Source organism: Odontomachus brunneus, unplaced genomic scaffold (genome assembly GCF_010583005.1).
Source record: "Odontomachus brunneus isolate Ranch 3 - 2012 unplaced genomic scaffold, Obru_v1 Obru_scaffold_191, whole genome shotgun sequence".
Lineage (NCBI taxonomy): Eukaryota > Metazoa > Arthropoda > Insecta > Hymenoptera > Formicidae > Odontomachus > Odontomachus brunneus.
Genome location: NW_022639641.1, coordinates 181,165 through 199,938, shown reverse-complemented (window position 1 = coordinate 199,938; position 18,774 = coordinate 181,165). Strand labels below are relative to the sequence as shown.

General features: G+C 41.2%; 2 protein-coding genes across 5 annotated transcripts in view; one reads left to right on the top strand and one right to left on the bottom strand.

Annotated features, from left to right (window-relative positions):
* LOC116851771 (zinc finger CCHC domain-containing protein 24-like) overlaps window positions 1-8,221 on the bottom strand; it is a 10,226-nt gene extending 2,005 nt beyond the window's left edge. Inside the window, exons 1-3 of one of the 2 annotated variants that reach the window (XM_032831546.1) lie at window positions 6,704-8,212; window positions 5,432-5,680; window positions 2,002-2,166 (exon numbers count right to left, since the gene is read on the bottom strand). In XM_032831546.1, coding sequence (XP_032687437.1) covers window positions 2,002-2,166; window positions 5,432-5,680; window positions 6,704-6,925 — 636 coding nt within the window. In that variant the 5' untranslated portion in view covers window positions 6,926-8,212. Of the gene's footprint in view, window positions 1-2,001; window positions 2,347-5,431; window positions 5,681-6,703 lie in introns of those variants that run through there. The other variant, XM_032831547.1, reaches the window with a different exon arrangement.
* LOC116851769 (cyclin-dependent kinase-like 4) lies at window positions 5,676-18,026 on the top strand. 3 transcript variants are annotated; one of them, XM_032831545.1, is made up of 6 exons: window positions 5,676-6,157; window positions 10,280-10,489; window positions 10,781-10,975; window positions 13,269-13,560; window positions 14,663-15,023; window positions 15,200-18,026. In XM_032831545.1, the coding sequence occupies exons 2-6, from the start codon at window positions 10,352-10,354 to the stop codon at window positions 15,498-15,500; spliced, it is 1,287 nt and encodes a 428-aa protein (XP_032687436.1). In that variant the 5' UTR covers window positions 5,676-6,157; window positions 10,280-10,351; the 3' UTR covers window positions 15,501-18,026. The 3 variants fall into 3 exon arrangements, with proteins under 3 accessions (XP_032687436.1, XP_032687434.1, XP_032687435.1); XM_032831543.1 differs by having other exon boundaries at window positions 10,280-10,528; XM_032831544.1 differs by lacking the exon at window positions 5,676-6,157 and adding an exon at window positions 9,926-10,191 and having other exon boundaries at window positions 10,280-10,528.
* The last annotated feature ends 748 nt before the right edge of the window (window positions 18,027-18,774 follow it).

The following is an 18,774-nucleotide window of genomic DNA, read 5'->3' as shown; positions in this document are numbered from 1 at the left end:
GAACGGAATCGTTGGAACCACCGCTTTACTGTTGCATTCGATACTGTATTGGGCCCATAAACAGCACAAATTTTTTTGGCCGCCTGCTCCGCCTTTTCACCTTGGTCGTAGTGGTATTGAAGAATGTATCGAATTTTCTCTTTTTTATCTCCATTTTGGAACACTGTAACACACAACTGGCTTGACCAAACACAAAACTGTCACAGAACTTTTTTGAAGCGTAATGTCACCTTTAAATCGTCGTATAGTATGACCCGATACGATGTATCATCGTGAGATATGGCTAACTAAAGACATCTAGCGGAAAACGCTCAGAACTTTTTACTTCACCTAATATAATACGAATTTAATTTATGTCGATTGCCTCTTAGGGGTAGTATTTGGAATTGCAATTTGCTTGAAATAGCTTTGTTCGACAGTCAGAATGCATAATTCTAAAAATATTCTCGTTTCTTCTTCTCTTTAATTTATAACCCTTTTTATAAGACATTTTACTAGAATATAATTTGAGAGAAACCAACGGTTATCGATAACACCGATTTTAACTAGGTTAGGTTCCCTCCAACATTCGTTTACATCATCATTTGTATCATTTGATACGCGTATTAATTTAGTACGATACTCCTATTTGGTACGCTCGTACCAAATTAATCCGTCAGTAGCTTGGTTTACATCGTGCGTAAATATTTAGTACGAATTTGATACGAATATAATACCTGATACGCATATCAAGTACACGATATAAACCAGGCCAATACTTTATAAACTTGTTTTAAAGATACCTTAAAAATGTTTTAAAGATGTCTTATGACCCGATTTTGGACATGTGCTGTCTGGGTAATTTATAGTACTAGCGTACATTAATTTAGAAGTTTTTTTTTTTAAACGAACGGACCTCTAGGTTCATTCTGAATTAGTGTACACTGATGCAGTAAGTTAGAGTGAAACAAATATATACTTTTTTTCACTCTAATTTATAGCACTAGCGTACATCAGTTTAAAATTTTTTTTTTAATGAACAGACCTCTAGGTTCATCCTAAACTAGTGTACTTTGATGCAATAAGTTAGAGTGAAACAAAATATGCTTAGATCTGTTCTTTTTTTAAGAACTTCCTAAACTAGTGTACATTGGTAAGTTAAAGTATACTTATTTCACTCCAACTTATTGCACTGGTGTACACTAATTCAGGAAGTTCCTCGAAAGAGAACAGAGCACGAGACTCGCAAGACGCGATTTTTGGATAGTAATCGCGCATCGGGCGCGAGGCACTCCGCAGCCTCTGCTGGCTCACGTGGCTAGGCGCGGCTAACGTTTAATTATAATAAGAAGCCGCGAACGCCTTTTGGGAGTCGTAACGTAACGATTACGGGTCACTCCGTCCGGATATTTCTGCACACACGCGCCGGGCGGCACGAGCGAACGATTATGCGACTATAATTAGCTTTTGCCGGTTTACACGATATTTCGTTCTCGGCCGCGTAATATCGTCGAGACGCATCCAAAAGCATTCTTTCGCTTCGCGGCTTGTAACGCATATCCCGGAAGAGAAAACTGGTCCTTTGTTTAGATCTCTCGACTAATCAGGGTTGAGAAGCAAACGCGTCATCTGTGACGTTGTTACCGTTCAAGTTACTTTTTTTTGTAGCAGATTTCGACGTTACTTGGTAACGTCGTGATTTTTTTTTTGTTAATAAGTATGGATGTTAGTTTTTCATCGTTACTTTGAATAAGTAAATATTGACTTCTTAGGTATAACGATAACGAACTTTTGAAAATGAGTAACGGTAAAGACAACGAGAGTTACTTTGGAAAAGTACGATTTTGGCAAAATGAGTAAACGAGATGTCTTTCAAATCAGACAGTAGAGCTTTTGAAAAAGTATCCTTCAGAAAGTGACTCTCCCAGGCTAGCTTCTGACGATTAAATTAAACGAAGGGAACGAGAGGAAAAAGGATATCGCACGAAAAGGGCATAATTGTTTCGCGATCCGCGTACTCACCTGCTTGTGGGGGTACACGTTGATGTGACACTTGATACATTCTTGGCCCATATTGGCCCAGCTGTTCCCCGACATCCACTTGCGCTTACATTTGGGACACTTGTATTCGCCGAAGCATCGCTTTTTACCCTGGTACGGCGTTAGGCCCTCGCCCCTCGGTCGTGCCTGCAGAAATTACGTGAGATTTCAGTTTCCTATTCGCATCGGCGTCGCGTCGCCGTCGCCGCCGCCGCCGTCGTCGTCGTCGTCGCCGTCGGCGCCGTCGCTGCCGCAGCTGCCGTCGCGGACATCGTCGTCGCCGCCGCCGCCGCCGTCGCAGACGCCGTCGCCGTCGCCGTTAACTGCCTGGGCACAAAATGCAATCCGGCTGAACAATTGTATGAGTCACTTGAAGCCCGCGTGCACGTACGGAACGTGTGTTGTTGGTGTCTCGACCGTCCTGTATCGCGTGCGCGTTTTTCCCCGACGAGCCGTTACCCTTTCTCTCCTCGGGAAGAGGATGCTGCAGTGAGCGATCTCTCCCTATTATAGTCATTCTCTCCTTTTCCCTATTCTCGGAGCATCCACATGTTCTCCGCACGAAACCGTCTTGCATTTGCGGAATCATTTCAAAACAATCAACGGTGCCTCACATTCGCCAATTCGAACTGTCCCGGACTCGCGCCGATCGCGATGAGGGTAAATGCACGTTTGCCTCGTTCTCTGCGTTCTCTTTTAAATCTAATTCGCAGGTATTATCGATTGGTTTGATCGATCGTAGATAAGAAGTGCTGATAAAGACCGCGCAGACCCGATAATTTCTTTTTGTTCAGTTATATCGCGTATGCTGACTCACGGATTATAACAAAGTACGCGGAAGATAATCACGCGGAACACCCGCAACACGTACGTATACGTTGCACACAGTTTCAGAGAAAAGGCTCTTAAGTCGTTATTCCTGGAAAAGCGTTCGGTTATCTTGATAAACATTATTTCTTGCCACAGTATTCTGTGACTATTTTTTCTTTGACAAAAAAGAAATTGAATGCATCATACGAATAAATGCAAGAGAAAGATACGTAATCAGAAAAGGTGAATAAAGGCCAGTGAGAATCGAATACCGGTCTTGTGAGGTGAAATAAATATTGCGTCAAATGGAAATACGAAAGTAAATGAACGTTTCTCTCTCTCTTTTCCGTATAAAATTGTATATATTCTTTAGACTATTTGTATACCGCGTTGATTCCAAACATTAAGGCCAAGATGTTCGTTTGTTTTTGCAGATATTGTCATTTGATGTAATATCGTTTCATCACAAGGCCGGTATTTGGCTCTTGTCTGCCTTTAATTACTTTTCCCATAGAATGCAGTATATTCTATATCGGCTTCGTGATTGATTACAATGACAAAGCGATATTCGAACGTCCATTGTTGCATTCCTCACGTCGCTCGCGTCTTAGCAACGCGTAAGTATCCGCGAGAAAAATTCAAGGACCGAAAATTCGAAGATAGAAAGTCGGGCGTCTCCGCTGCGAAAATCAAGCCAGGTCGTTGCCAAGATCCGCGTGTCTAAAACCCGGCGGGCAATTTGAGCAATTTTTAATTAGCCCGCGACAGATTGCGAGAGAGCCGTTTCTCTGCGAGCGAGATTCTACGTGCGCTTTATTCGCGCGGGCCTAATTGTCTCACTCTCATCGAGCATACCGCGATGATTGACCATGTGACGTCATGTGTCCCAAAGACGCTGTTTGTCATGTCAATTAGCGTTCAATTGAACCGCGCGCATCGCGCGTCGAGGCACGCGTATCGTTCGCGGATGTCGCGAAATTTCTCTCTTTGCGATCATTTCGCATACGATTTGCCGTTAAATCGTTTGGAAAAACTGTGTCAAGTACGCGTTCTCTCAAGAACGAATTCGAACATAAAAAGGCAAATATGGGCCTTGTCACAAGTTATTAGCGTGCAATTAAATTCCACTCCGTAAGTCCATCCGGAGGAAGATGGAGAGTGCGATCCATTACACACTACAAACGCTTCGAAGCGCTTATGGCCGGTTTCACCAACATCGATGAAGTCTTAACGCGAATTTGAACTGCTTCAGACAAAGACTTTGACTCGGGTTAAGGTTTAATCGATGTTTAGGGACATTGGTGGAATCAGGCCTTAGAGAAGAAGATTGGTCCGTATGGCGCTTCAAAGCATTTGTAGCGTCTAATATACTCAGAGAGAAAAAGAGAGAGATATATTGTCACATTTTGATTTTATATTAATATTCTATTTTTTTCAACGATAGAAATTTCAAAAAGATAAAAATCAGCCAAGTAAAAAAGAAATTGGCAAAACAGAAATAAAATGTGCGAGATAGAAAATTCAAATATTATTTTCTAAATATTTATACGAGACGAATTATCTATATATTATTATTATATTGCACACAAATTACGTTATTTTTAATAATATTATATTTTTGTGAATATCGAATTTAGATATTCTAATCGCCTTGAGATGTTTCGCAAAGTGTGAATTTGGAACAGTAGCGATCAAGTTTATGACCCACTTCGTTACTAGTCCAATTAATCCCTGTTCTATTCTTTCCGCTCGCGATTCTATCGAGTCAGTGACATATCTTATCCTTATGACGGAAATCTGTGAAGATATACTTAGAGCATTGTCATTTATTGTGCTGCAGCGTAATTTTCCACGATAACGAATAAAAGTTCTCGATGGACGTGCGCCGCGCACGCGTTACGTTCGGGCCAGTTGGCGGACTGCAATCGCGTATTGAAGTCGGGAGTGACGCCGGAAAATCATGAGATTTACGTATCCGGAAATATTTCAATCGATTTCAAGCGCTATGCGAAAGTTTGAAATTCTCCAAATCTAATTTCAAGCTCCAGCTTGCAACTGCAATCGGTCTTTTGTCCGAGCTTTTAGTTTACTAACTGTCCCAAAAATCACTGGCTCCGAATCACTCCCGGATAAATTAGTTGAGAGCTTGTTATCAATTTCATAATGCAATACATGGAAAATATCCCGCGATATTTTCGGAATTAGCCGTGTCTAAGTAATTTTGCTTCGAAACATTAAGATCTTTGGATATAAATATTAATTTAGCTTCGAGATTTTGTTTCGATGTATCACACGAGACAAGGAAGAAAGAAAAGTATCGCTTTTCTTGTTGAGATCACAAAGAATCGAAGTTTAGAATACGCACGAGGATTCTGGGACATGAGCCTTGAAGATTCCAGAACAAGAACTGAGTACCGACATTATCTTGCTAGAAATTCCACAACGATCTATCGCATACGCCTTTATTTTATGATATCGGTGTTTACACAAATCGGTTTTTTTTCGGTTATGCAGCACCGACATAAACCGATATGAGGACAATATTTTTTATAACGACTTCAATTTTTGTTCTGGAATATTATTGTCGCGGGAAAGTACCGACCTGCGGACAATCCTTAATGTAATGGCCTTTCCTAAAGCACAAATGGCACAGATATGTCGGCGGAGGTCTTCTGGTGGATCTTCTATCGCCTATGGCTAATTCACTTAATTGTTCTGTTAAGTCTGTTACGCTTCCTATCGCATTACTTCTGCCGGGCCTCACTCCAGAGGTTCCAGACGTGCTCGGCTGCAGATAAGACGTCGACGGTATCGCAGGAAAATTGTTCCACATCGCAGGAAGTAACTTGCTCTAAGTGCGGAATTCAAAATATTATCTCTCGGAAATTCTTCACAAACTTCACCTTGGATCTGTTCGTTTTGTATTCGAGCACAATTGAACTCCGACAAGTATAGCGTAGTAAATAAGAGATGTATTATTCAAGTCACTCTCTCCTGTAAATGTTCCAACGTACGGAATTCCTACGACAGAATATCCAGCAGTACTATTATATAAGCAGTCTAACACGAGGATTCCGATCTTTACTGAGATGTACGAGCGAATGCTCGGAGAAACTAAGCGAGAATGAGAAGATACTAGTCGGAGAAGCTTTTAAAAACCTTTGGAAAATTTCTATTGTCGACAAGGATTCAAAAGAAAGGGAAAAAGGTGGAGCTTAGGGATTCTCCGAGAATACACTTTCAAGACAGTTCGTGATTCGAAAATACAAATGGTCCTTCACCTCATTTGTCAAAAAAACTCGTCGAAACTCACAACAAAAGATCCAAGGTAAAAGTGCTTTAAAATACATTTTGAATTGTTCGATCTGGATTCCGAATTAATGCGCGTGTCTTTCATGGATTCGTTTTCGAAGTTTCGTGAAAACTTTTTGAAAGTTTCTTTTTGAAAGATTCTTTCTCTCCCCCGAAGAAATAAAGAATGTTCGTGAAATGCACGAGGAACCAAATCGGAAACCAGCTCAAGCATTTCTCCACACCACGAAAGCCTCAAGTATTATACGTAAAGAAAAGTTTCGTTGAATTAAATAAATTTCCAGTAAGATATGAACGAATCAGACATTCTGGTTGAAGTTATCAGAATTCTGTTCAAGTTAACAACCCAGTGAAAAATGATTCGTTGATTGACGTCAAAATGATATCAAAATGACGTCGATTTGACGATTTCAACGTCAATTTGATTTCTTGAACAGAATTCTGGAGACATCAATCGGAATTTCCTAATTCGTTCATATTTCTTATCAGGAATTAATCAATCCAAATAAACTTTGTTTGTTTTCCGTGCAAGTAAGTCGAAACTGTTTGTGAAGATAATTACCTGATCGGACGACTGCGGTGAATTATGCTCGGCGACAGTTAAGTACACCCAATTGACCATTTGCGGCGAGTAATTCGAAGAAGTAACTTGATGATGAGAGATTTTCGGATTCGGAGCGTTCATACCGTTGATCGCCCTGTAGCCGATCCGACTCGAATCTTGCATCGGCAGGCGTTGGACAACAGATGTTGGATGGCAAGAGACCATATCTCTTCTCTTCATATCGCTGTCGCGGATCTGCGATTTATTATCACGACTCCCGATCACGGTATCGCTGTTTCACGTATCACCGGCGACTCGCCACGACAATAGTTTTTCATTTCCCCGCCGTTCAACCCTAGCAACGGTCTTTCCATTCAGTTCGTCGCACGGCTGTCGCCGAAGTTGGCCTTTTCCCTTCGAGCGAATTATCTACGTCGATTGCAAAATTGTTAGAAAGACTTTTGAAATTGTTAAGTCATAAAAGTATCAGCACGTGGAGGTAGTCGACAACGAGCGAAGACCCACATCTTCAGCGAGGGGACTATTCGTCGAGTCACTGCGACTTTCTTTCCCGAAGAAACTTGAAGAAGACCAGCCTTGCTTGATCTGGCTGCTTGAACTACCTTTCCGCCTCTTCTTCCACTAATCGCGTCATTTCTCTCGCATTTTGCTGTTCGCAGTTCTCGCGAACTTTCGTATTTGCGAGTCTCACAACGCGAAGTCACATTCGACGAGCACTTCCGGTCGGTCAGACACCTCCGAACGAACTCTCAGCCTTTGCTGAGATCGCGAAGCGACGTTTTTATCCGCCCTCACGCACACACTCATGCACGTTGGCTCGTCGAGTCTCTTCATGTGTTATCCGCGATGTGTATTCTCGTTATGAAAGCGCCTGGTCTTCTTCTTCTTCTTCCTCTTCTTCTTCGGGTCCTTCGCTCGGCAACGATATTGCTTCGAGGCGCGGGCGGCAATAGCTCGTCGTTGAAATTATCGCACCCCAGTTCGACGGATATTAATTAATCGATATCGATATTTATTTTCTCGTCAGCTTCAACTCGAACGAGAAGACGCGGAATTGCAAATTTGGCCCCGGATTTATAATAAAAATGCGCGACCGCTGTGTTGCGTACCTTGACGCAACTTTTCCCCCAGAAAATACAATAGATATCTACGGAGTAATCGAACGGTTCCGAATGGAAAGCTTACCGAATAGTTTCGCAATATCTACCCAGCGAAAGCTACGAGCCACGTGCGACCCGTATCCCGCGTCGTAGTCACTTCCTGAGATCTTGCGAACGGCGTCGCCGCGCGATTTTCACTCGATATTGCGATATCTCGAAGCACACAGGCTCCAATCGCAACGTGACGTAACGCGAACGTGCCTTTTCCCAAGTTTCGAATTTTGCAGACGCACTATATTGCCACCAAAGACAAACCGATAAGTGTCCAACGAACGGCGCAAAAGGTGTACGACTGACGCGCTAGGGACGGACGAGTGCGTACAGCGTCCGGACGGACACATACTGACGGTCGAGGAGAGCAAGAGAGAGAGAGAGAGAGAGAGAGAGAGAGAGAGAGAGAGAGCGCAACAGCGAGGGAAAGAGAAAGAGAGAGAGAGACAGAGGGCCCCGCCATGTGGTGCGTCTATTTCCGTGCATGCCTCGGCCGACACAACGCCTCCGAATGGACCCCGGCTTAACAGCTCCTCTTCTTGCTCCTCTCGATGGATCCGCGCCGCGAGCTCTTCATGGTCGCGTCGACGAAAGCCCACGTGAGCTTGACAGACGCGCTCACCCACGCACGCGACTTCCATCGGCTGTTCCTGGACGTCTCGGTGCCCTCCGACCTCCAGATTTCGAGATATCAGCCGACAGTGCTCGATTGTTCATTACTTTGGAGAAATATTTTTCTTCTCTAATGTGTTATAAGGAATTATACACTGTGAGAAAGATACTTGTGCGACATATAAAGTTCATTCCTGTAAAATAAAATTCATTTCTGTGAGGCAAAATTTCCACGTCGCGTGCGCGCGTGCGCGCGCGAATAAATCTTCAATTCTTTTTCTCAGAGAGTCGAAATTTTGGCCTTACGTTAAATCTTGAATTCTACAATGCAGTAGGAACTAAATTAGCAAAGTAGGTTTAATTCTAATAATATAATTTACTCCTACTTTGACTCTAATGCTGTCCGAAATTTTCCTTTTTACTTTCTTTAGCATCAAAATAAGTGGTATTATAGACTTTATTATATCAAAATAGGTATTGAATGGTATAGCGAGGCCGAAAGTAGGGCCAAAATTGCGACTCAGGAAGATTCTGCATTATGGAATATCATACGAGCTATTGGGATTAATAAATAACGTATTTTACTGTACGCGAAGCGCGTATCGTGAATAATAATCGTGAATACCGTCGAAATTATTCACGTGCCGTTGGCGCGCGCGTTTTACCGTATATATTTGAGACAACTCGAGAATAGTCGAGGGTAGGAATAAGACACGATGCGACGCGCGTGAGATGCATTGTATGCATCACGCGGTATTTTTACTATTTAATGTCGGAATCGCGAGTACGATTTAAGGATCGTCGACTACGTTTTCGGTCACGATATCCAGGAAAGTCGCCGAACTCATCTATAAATAAACTCCGATTGCCATTCGCGTATATCGATTACGCTCACCTAGTTGCCGCAACAAATCGGCTGTGCTTTGGGTATGACGGCGGTTAAAGTTGCATTTGTTCGAAGGATCGCTCGAATCATCGTCACGTGGGGTCTCAAGGATATGCGCATTCTTTCTCAATGCAGTTCTGAACGCAGCTGACGGTCTAACAAAAGAACATGTTCTCGAATAATTTCCGAATAAGTGTTTCTTATTTCTTAGATATTTCTTTTTCCCATTGTGTACATGAAACTAAAATGTTAACTTTATTCAACGCAGAGGTCTTACCTTCCATTGTATCCTCTGCTTTTCTTCTGCTTTATCTTCGTTGCGCTGCATAATGTATGTAAAAGGTTGACATTTATCCGATATTTCCAGCGTGCAATTAGAGATGCATATGATGGCAAATAGCGACCTCAGCGCACCTGTCTTTTTCCTCAGTCCTTCCTCTTGATATTCGATCTCCCTTTCGGCTGGTTCACCTGTACCCTCGTCGGGCGAGTACTACCCCTGACTAATTACCGGCAGATCGATAATCATCGATGAGGGCCGCGCACGAGACTCTTCGTGGCAGTCGAGTCTCGTCTGTGAACGAGTCAGCGTCGTGAACATCGTGGTCGTTTCAGTTGTGACGAATACAGACGATTCAAGACTTTCGATTCACTACAGCGCCGTTACCTCTTTATTTTTCTTTCAGAAAAAAGAACATAAATTTTGCGTGTCTTCAATAATGCTTTTCTTGTGGCGCGTTGTCGAGACAATGGTATTTAGGATAAAAATTGACTAAGATTTATTGTGCCATGCAAAAAAGAACTCGGCAAACTTCATGTGGCTCTACCTGCAGAAGGTGAAGGGTCATTTGAGTAAACCGTGAAAATGGCATAGCATGGGACATTAAATGCTCGTTTGTAACGTTCGGTTTTGTCAACTCATAGATATCCAAATTCGAGTGAACGAAGTCGTAGCAACGAAGCAGACTCGGTGAAGTTCACACCGCCGTTGGATGAATGGGTAAAATGGAGAAATACGAGAATATCGAGGTGGTGGGCGAGGGAAGTTACGGCATCGTGATGAAGTGCAGGCACCGCGAAACCGGACAAATAGTGGCGATAAAGAAGTTCTGGGAGACGGAGGAGGATCTGCAGGTGCGGAAATTGGCGTTTCGCGAGATAAGGATGCTGAAGGTACCTGTCGATTTAATCGAGCGCGAGGTTATATATCGTAACTTACAGAACGAAGAGAATTCTCTCCGTCGGATTTATCGCCCGAGATTATCTGTCCGTCGAGAAAAATATATCCCTTGCTTTTGCGATTTGCAAGAGTTGCGAGCCGCGATTAAGCTCGCTTCCATCGCTTCTGGCGGCAACATATCGCCGTAATGTTCCACTTAATATTACAATAATTAATATTACAAAACGACACGAAACTCTGTGCAGAAATTACGTCACGAGAATTTGGTGAGCATGATCGAGGTTTTCCGCCGTAGGAAACGGCTCTATCTTGTCTTCGAGTACCTGGACCACACCGTGCTTGACGAATTGGAGCAGACCGGCGGTGGCCTCGACTGGGGAAAGTCGAGAAAGTATATTTTTCAAATACTGCGAGGCTTGGAATTCTGTCACAATCACAAGGCAAGCAAAGCCTCTCGCAAGGCACGAGAGAGAGATTGCACGCTTATACACTGAGAGAAAGAGAAATATACACGGAAAAAATGTTTAGTTGGCTTAACTAAATTTTTGATGAGAAATATAAACAAACTAGAAAAATTCGGTTGAAGTTACAGAATTCTGTTCAAGTTAAGCAGAAAACTTGTTTACTATAAAACTGGATTCTAGTAATTTTTACCAAGATTTTTGGTTCGTTCATTAATATCAATATATATATATATATATATATATATATATATATATATATATAATTTCCTTTAGTTTAGCTCTCAAAAAGAAAGAAAGAGAGAGAAAGAAAGAAAGAAAGAGAGAAGTTTTTCGTTAAAGTTTTTAAAAATTTTCTCTTATTCTTTGTACTTTCCCTTCCTTACTTGCACAGCATTTGTGTCATACTTTTTCCATCTCCAAACATTTTTCCGTGTATAAAAAATAAAAAAATATTTATTTAATAGATACTATATATAAAATCTTTACTTATATTAATATAAAATATTTTTCAGTATTCGTACGAAATTATCGTACGAGAATCGTACGAGAATCTGTTCGAGATTCGTATCAGAATAGATTCGTACGAGATTCGTATCAGAAAGTTCTGTTTTAATATAAAATAGACAAGTAATTTAATTAAGTATAGTTATATTTTCAATATAAATAATTTTTTCAGAAAATATATATTTTCTTTTTTAAAAAATTTTACAGAAAATTTTACAGAAAAAAAATGTCCTTAGATTAATCAAATATCTAGGTGAAAATATAAATAAACTTAAATTCTGGTAACTTTAATTTCGGATTTCCCATTCGTTTGTAATTCAACAAAATTTTGTTCTGAGTAGGTTTTCATGAAAGTAATTGTTTCTTCTATTTAAATAAAAGAATGTGGATTTAAATATGTTAGTATCCATCAAATAAATTCTCTCAGCCTACTTGTTAAATCATAAAGAAATCCTCACTGCAAATTATTTTTATTGATATTACATGCACACCTTCGTCGCATATCGCTGTACAATCAGGATCTTTTGGAGTTACGTAAAAAATAAGTTTATCTGAGATTTCGAATGTAACTTAAGGAAATTCCAAATTACATGCTTCACGCGAAAAATGGAGCGTCACGGCGCTTTATACGAAAAAGAATTTCCTCAGATTAATCAAATATCTAAGTGAAAATATGAAAGAACTAAAATTTTGGTAACTTCAATTTCGGAATTCCCATTTGTTTGTAATTCAACGAAATTTTTTTTCTGAATGGCTTTTTATGAAAGTAATTGTTTCTTCTATTTAAATAAAAGAATATGGATTTAAATAAATATGTTATTAGTACCCATTATATATCCAGACGTGGATTGAGCGCGCGCGATGGAGCATTTTCGTTCGTCTCGGCAACCTTTGGTAATATACGTGCGCCTTCGTTACGGTAAAGTTCACGGCCGTGACGCTTAAATTCCACGTTGCAGTAAGCCGTGCATGTGTAGTAACATGCAACGGCCAGAGACTTAATGAATGATCGCATTGTGTGGCAAACGCGGGTAGTGGCTGCTGCCATTCCGGCAGCTTCGACACGGAAAGCTCTGACGTATGGAAAGCGCTGCGCTCTTCTTCGTTTGCGATCGTAACCCATGTTTTGATAAAACACTCACGATGTTACCGTTTCGCATAAGACTCGGATAAGTACATACTGAAAAAATTAATTTTGTACTAAAAAGTTTTGGAACTAAGATATTTAGTACATACGATTTGATTGGCATTAATATATTTTTTTATTTGTGTCAAGTAAGATGTATTAATGAGAGAGCAAAATACACAAGTGGCAGTTAAATGTTTTGGTTGCAATTACCAAACATTTCGTTGATTCTATTTTAACTAAATTCTGGTCCTGTGTACCAAATTTTCGACAACAAAATCCTTTTTTCAACTCAAAGATCGTTCCGCGAGCTTCCTCATCGCAAGGTTCGGGTTCATTTAAATTCTGCAACGCATTTCATCGAACTTTTCTGCGAATATTCTCGCGGAACCATCATTTCCAACTGGACTTCTTAGTCAGATTATGACTAAAAGAATTCTTATTTAACACGCTATGTATATACGTGAAACGCTACGCTGTTTCCTCGAGTGGAGAGCTTCCCCAGTCATTTTTCGCGTGTCTGAATAGCATGGAAATTCGTCGGCGTTTCATCGATTCTGCTTGTTTTAAATGGTCCTTGGCTTAAATGGCTCTTCTTGTTTGGCTGCCGGTCGATGCTTTCACTTTCTCCCTTCGTAGATCATGCATCGCGACATCAAGCCTGAAAACGTGCTGGTATCGCCGAACGGTGTCATCAAGCTCTGCGACTTCGGTTTTGCCCGTTACGTCACAGGGCCCAATGAGTCCTGCACCGATTACGTAGCGACGCGGTGGTATCGAGCTCCTGAACTCCTTGTCGGCGACTCCAGATATGGCAGAGCAATCGACGTTTGGGCGGCGGGTTGTCTTTACGCCGAGATGATGACCGGCCAGCCGCTCTTCCCCGGCGAGAGCGACGTCGATCAACTGTACCGCATCACAAAGGTGTTTGGTAAGTTGGCGATGAACGGCTGGATTGATCGAGCAATTCTTTCATCAATTTCCAAATTATTATGAAATCCAATTCAAATTTATTTAGTTAGAATTAAGATGAATATATAGGAAGTTAAATCCAATATTTCTTCATCGCAACATTTATATCACATTAATTTGCAAATGTAAAATTAATTAAATCAGTTAATTGATCGAAATTTCCAATAATTAAGGCTGCAAAGAGAAAATTCGCCGCATTTTCTACGCTCATTTTATATATTACAAAAGCTTTCACGAAAAAAATCATTTAGTTGAATCCAACGACATATATCTAGACCAAGCATTCATATACTTTTACTATAGCAGCGAGTGAAACCGGGAATTGGCAGTTTGTGATTGAGAGAGAAAGTTGATTTGTGTCTACTAATTTCTCACTTTTGGCTTATATGACAGCAAGAACAATACTTATCTAACTTTTTAGCTGTAAACTCTGAAAGAAAAGGTACGAATAATAAATATTAAATAATTAAGATAATAATGGTTATATTTTCTTCATATTTTACTTTTTTTCTTCGACATATTTGTCTATAAACATATACTTAACCTGACTACTGTAGTATGTACATGGAGACTCTGTCCGTATTGCTTGCACTTTTCGCACTTAGAACGAAATGGATGCATATTATTCGGATGCTGAAAGAAGTGAGAACAAAGAGTCCAAGTGTAAAGAGTGCAAAATTGACAGTCGCTCTAAGCAAGAGTGAGAAAGCAGTAGATGCAAAATATTTTCTCACTCTGTCACAAACTGCCAACTTTCGGCTGCACTTATTGAAGAGAATGTTTGGTCTTTGCATATATGTCGTTGGTTGAATCAACTAAACTTCTACGTTAAATATGATCGAATCAGAAAATCCCAGTTGCAAAATTACCAAAATTCTGCTCAAGTCGGTCAGAAATCTTACTAATATGAACAAAATTCTAGTAACTTCAACTGGAATTTTCTTTCATATTTTATCAGATATCTAAACATCTTTTTTGGATAAGCGTTCCTTGAAACTCTGCACAGAATTGCCAGAATTCAGACGTGATACCATTTCTCAATGACTCCTTGCCGAAAACAGGTCCGGTCTTCGGCAAGCATCACTCGTCGCTGAAAGGTAACAGCAGCGGTCGTGCACTTCGGCACACAAATCCGGACGAGCTCGCGGGTGCACCGCGATCCGGAATGGCGTCTCTGCGAAGCCTCTTTCCCACGTGGAGCTCGGTGACGGTCGACTTCCTAGCGCAATGCCTGCGCGCGAATCCCGAGCTTAGGCCCAAGTGCATTATGTTGCTGCAGCACCCGTTGTTCTCACAGGATGGCTTCGTCGACAAGTTCCTTGACGAGCTGCAACGGTTAATCGCGAAAGAGTCCGCGGCGAATCCCCTTGTAACCAAAAGAACGGCAGCGTCCTCCAGGATCTACCGTAGCAGCATCGGAAGGTCAGTCCGATGACAAATTGATCCGTCGACAAAGCGAAACGTGTAGCCATTAGTTACTGAAGAAACGCCTAATCTACCGTCGTAAAGTAACGACTTCGAATATTTGGTTAACTCGTTGCGCACCAAGCGTTAACTCGCTCTCCCCTATGACCGCGTGTAACTTGTGACGTCTCCAGGTGGCAGATGACGCTGATCAAAGAGAAGAGGTCGACGAACAACAACGTGGAGACAGAGGCTGAGAACGAGGAGCCGCAAGGAGATCGAGTCGATCGGCCGTCACCGCCGCAAATCAATCGGCCGCGCGACACGCATTACTGCGGACCGGTCTCCGTGATACCAAACACTACGTACATTCGACGTCTGGAGCATAAAGGGCTCTTGATTCCCAACGTGAAGGGTTGCATCCTGCCAGCTCTAACGTTAAAGACGAACGCCAAGAGGAAAAGGCTCGATCTCCCCAGTGTGAAAAATCGTTGAGTAAGATCTATCGAATATACGATTTTCTTTTTTCTGTTTTCTTCTTTTCTCGTAATATTAATGTGAAAGAAAGAGTGAAAAGTTTGTACAGAGGAACGTCGTTGTACGTGGCACGTTTCTCTCTCCCTCAATAAAGAGTGTATATATTCTATATGTGTGTGTGTGTGTGTGTGTGTGTGTGTGTGTGTGTGTATGTATTCTATAAGTAAATCGGTATATAAAACGTCGATGATGTGCGAAGATGTTTAAGATGCGATTCGTTTCCACTGTAAAAAAGAATGAATTTCGAGAAAATTTATCTTTATTTTACACACCGGATATTGAAGCCACACATATAGATGTGTGCTGTGATTAAATTATTTCTGTATGTTATCCGTAGCATCCTTAACTTTCGCGAGAAGGAAGAGTCGGATAACGCGAGAATAGTAATCGCTGGTATCGCGAGAACAATATGCAAAGAGAATCGAGTAGTTTTGTTTTATTTTTTTCCACTTCCTTTCTTTTTTCAGGGAGAGAAATAACGACTCCAGTCATCTGACATATTTAAGGGGTTTTTATTTCGGAATTGCATCCATCTTTGAAATATATAATTAATATCTCGCAACGAACGCGTTGACCCCGCAGCAAATGCGACGGGAAGAAAGAAGGAATCTTCGCCGGACGCGAAAAAATCACCGACACATATTTCTGTCTTCGTTTTGTTCATTTTTTTCTTTTTTTCTCGTCGGCTGACACCGTGTCGAAACTAAGAACTCGAGAAGATGAGAGAACATGGTTTTTTTACGGTTTCTTTTTTTTGTATCACTTGTTTTCGACGTTTTTTCTCTGTCGGAATATTTGTCAATAAATTTCTCCCCATATCTTTCTCGCTCCCTTATTCTCACACGCGCTCCCCATCTCTTTTCTCTCATAAGCTTAAATTATATACAATTAAATATTTTGCACATATCACGGTCTTTAGAATCACTAACCTGATTTACATATATTTTTAATCAATTTATTTTCTTTATTTTATTCTTCTTTTTTTCAATCACAAATCCCGCGGAAACTAAAGTTACGTCACAGTCGTAGAGCGCGACCATCTATTCGGAAATTTTTTTTTCTTGCGGTGCCCATTTTACTCTTGGCATCGGCTTCCAATAATATTACTCGTAGTACACCATGACCGTGCTTCATACAAATGCCGACGTGCCTCTTAGTCACTCGAATTTCCTAATTTCAAGTTACTCCAAGAACTTATGGCATTACAATTACGAATTTAAGTTTCACTGTAAATTATCATATCAGTAATCATATTATTTCGAGATTGTTACGCTATATTGTATAATTTTCAATTGCACTTTAGATTCATATTGCACGACGTAACAAACTTTTCTCGCACACACACACTCCTCTCTTCTCCATATCTTTCTTCCACTACTTGCCCCTCTCTCTCTCTCATTCTTTCTCTCGTTTTCTCTCTCTCTCTTTCTTCTTCACGCAAACGTACACATACACATGCACACGCACTCGCGAACACTCGCACACATAGTTTTCCATCGGTTCTCATCCGTCTCGTCCTTCAGAGTCGCCTCTGAATATCACGCAAATTTTGCCGCTTCTCTCTGGAAACCGATCAGCTTCGGAAACCGACCAGATTCGCGGGCGCGCACGCGCTAGTCGCGTGTTTTGTTGTTAATCGTGGACAGCTATATCGCGTAGGTTCCGGACGATTACCCCGCGCAACAAACAATTCGCTCGTTGGTCAGCGACCGAAGAAAAATCGCGTAACGTTGCTTCGCGTTCGTGGAGGACCGTCATAAGGCACTTTCACCTGCACTACAAAATTGTATTGTTAGATGAACATTTATGCGTGTACGCTAAGAACGCTTGTGCGCTACTTTCGGTATCAATACTTCTTCCCTTCTCTTTCTTTTCCCCGCCTTTCCTTCTCACCTTTCCATTTTTCGAAAGTCACTATTAGTACTATCCGCTAAAACGCAAAACGCACGACCCGACGCGAACAAGGACGCACCGAGACGAGAATTCGCTAAAAGGCATTTAAGTGCAAGGGCACTTGCTCGAATTGATCATTTACTCGCGGATGCACGTCATTATGTCTTCACTGTCATTTCTCGCTCGTAAACATACTCGTGAAAAAAAAAACTCGCGTTCTCGCTCTTCTCTTCTCGCTTTTCTTTTTCTTCTACGTCGTTCGAGCGCGATTCGATTTGCGACAAGGGTTAATCGTCTGAAACACCCCATATAATAACGTGCGCGTACGCGACCAAATCGGGATTTCCGAAGCCAGTCTCGGTAGAGTCCTCAATCTCCCAATCGTCAAATCGTCCAAAAGTCTCCCCCGTCTTCGCCGCGAGCGAAGGCAAGTCGCATCTTCTCGAAGCTCGAAACCACGAAATCCCTTCCCTTCTCGTACCGGTCGCCGGATTTCCCGCGGAAGTCAGTGCAATAGAGTCAAATTATCGCGTCGTATGTGTTTACCGCGTCGCACGCATCGCAGAGCGGCGACCATCGCACCTTCCAAGTTAGCGGATAATTATTGGAAGAGAGAGATAAAAAAGACGTTTTTTTCCGTTTTTTTCTCTTTTCTTGTTAGTTAATTAGAGTTAGTTAGAGTTAGTCTACTCGAATACTGAGATAGTGACTTTTTCTTCGTTTATATTTCTCGCGCGCGCGGTAACATGTAAGCGATCTATATAGTCAGGAACGATAATACGAGAGGAATTATGAATCTTTTCTTTCTTTCGTTCTTTCTTGCTTGCTTACTCGCTTGCTTGCTTGCTTGCTAGCTTGCTTGTTTTCTCGTTTTTAACGTTACACACAAGTCGAGAAGGTGACGTATCGTCGCCCAGCGGATCGGTCGACGAGATCAGCGTCTCAAACAATCAGAGTGACTCAAAGCGTCGAATACCTCTCTCACTTCTTTCGGAGTTCGTCCTTAAATTAAGGAGGGTAGACTTTCGACATTCGTCGGCTCAGCCTTGATGCCTGCACTCCGTTCTTTTGCGTCTTCATTAATTAATATTTTATCTTCTCCGTGTCTCGGATTTTTATCATTATTCTTTTTATTATGAATATCTCATTAATATCTTTCATATATTATTATCGTTACTATTATTATATTATGATTATTACTTCATTATTGTAATTAATAATATTAATGTTATTGTTTTCTTATTATATATATATTAAATTTTTAATTACTATGTATTTAAATAATTAAGTAATAAGTGTTACATTATTATATTAGTACTGTGTTATATATATATATATA

Excerpts from the sequence above, each read along its gene's own strand:
- LOC116851769 (XM_032831543.1), top strand. The coding sequence starts at position 10,352 with ATGGGTAAAATGGAGAAATACGAGAATATCGAGGTGGTGGGCGAGGGA. Across the intron at positions 10,529-10,780 it reads GCGAGATAAGGATGCTGAAG|AAATTACGTCACGAGAATTT; the intron begins GTACCTGTCGAT and ends AACTCTGTGCAG. Across the intron at positions 13,561-14,662 it reads CCGCATCACAAAGGTGTTTG|GTCCGGTCTTCGGCAAGCAT; the intron begins GTAAGTTGGCGA and ends TGCCGAAAACAG.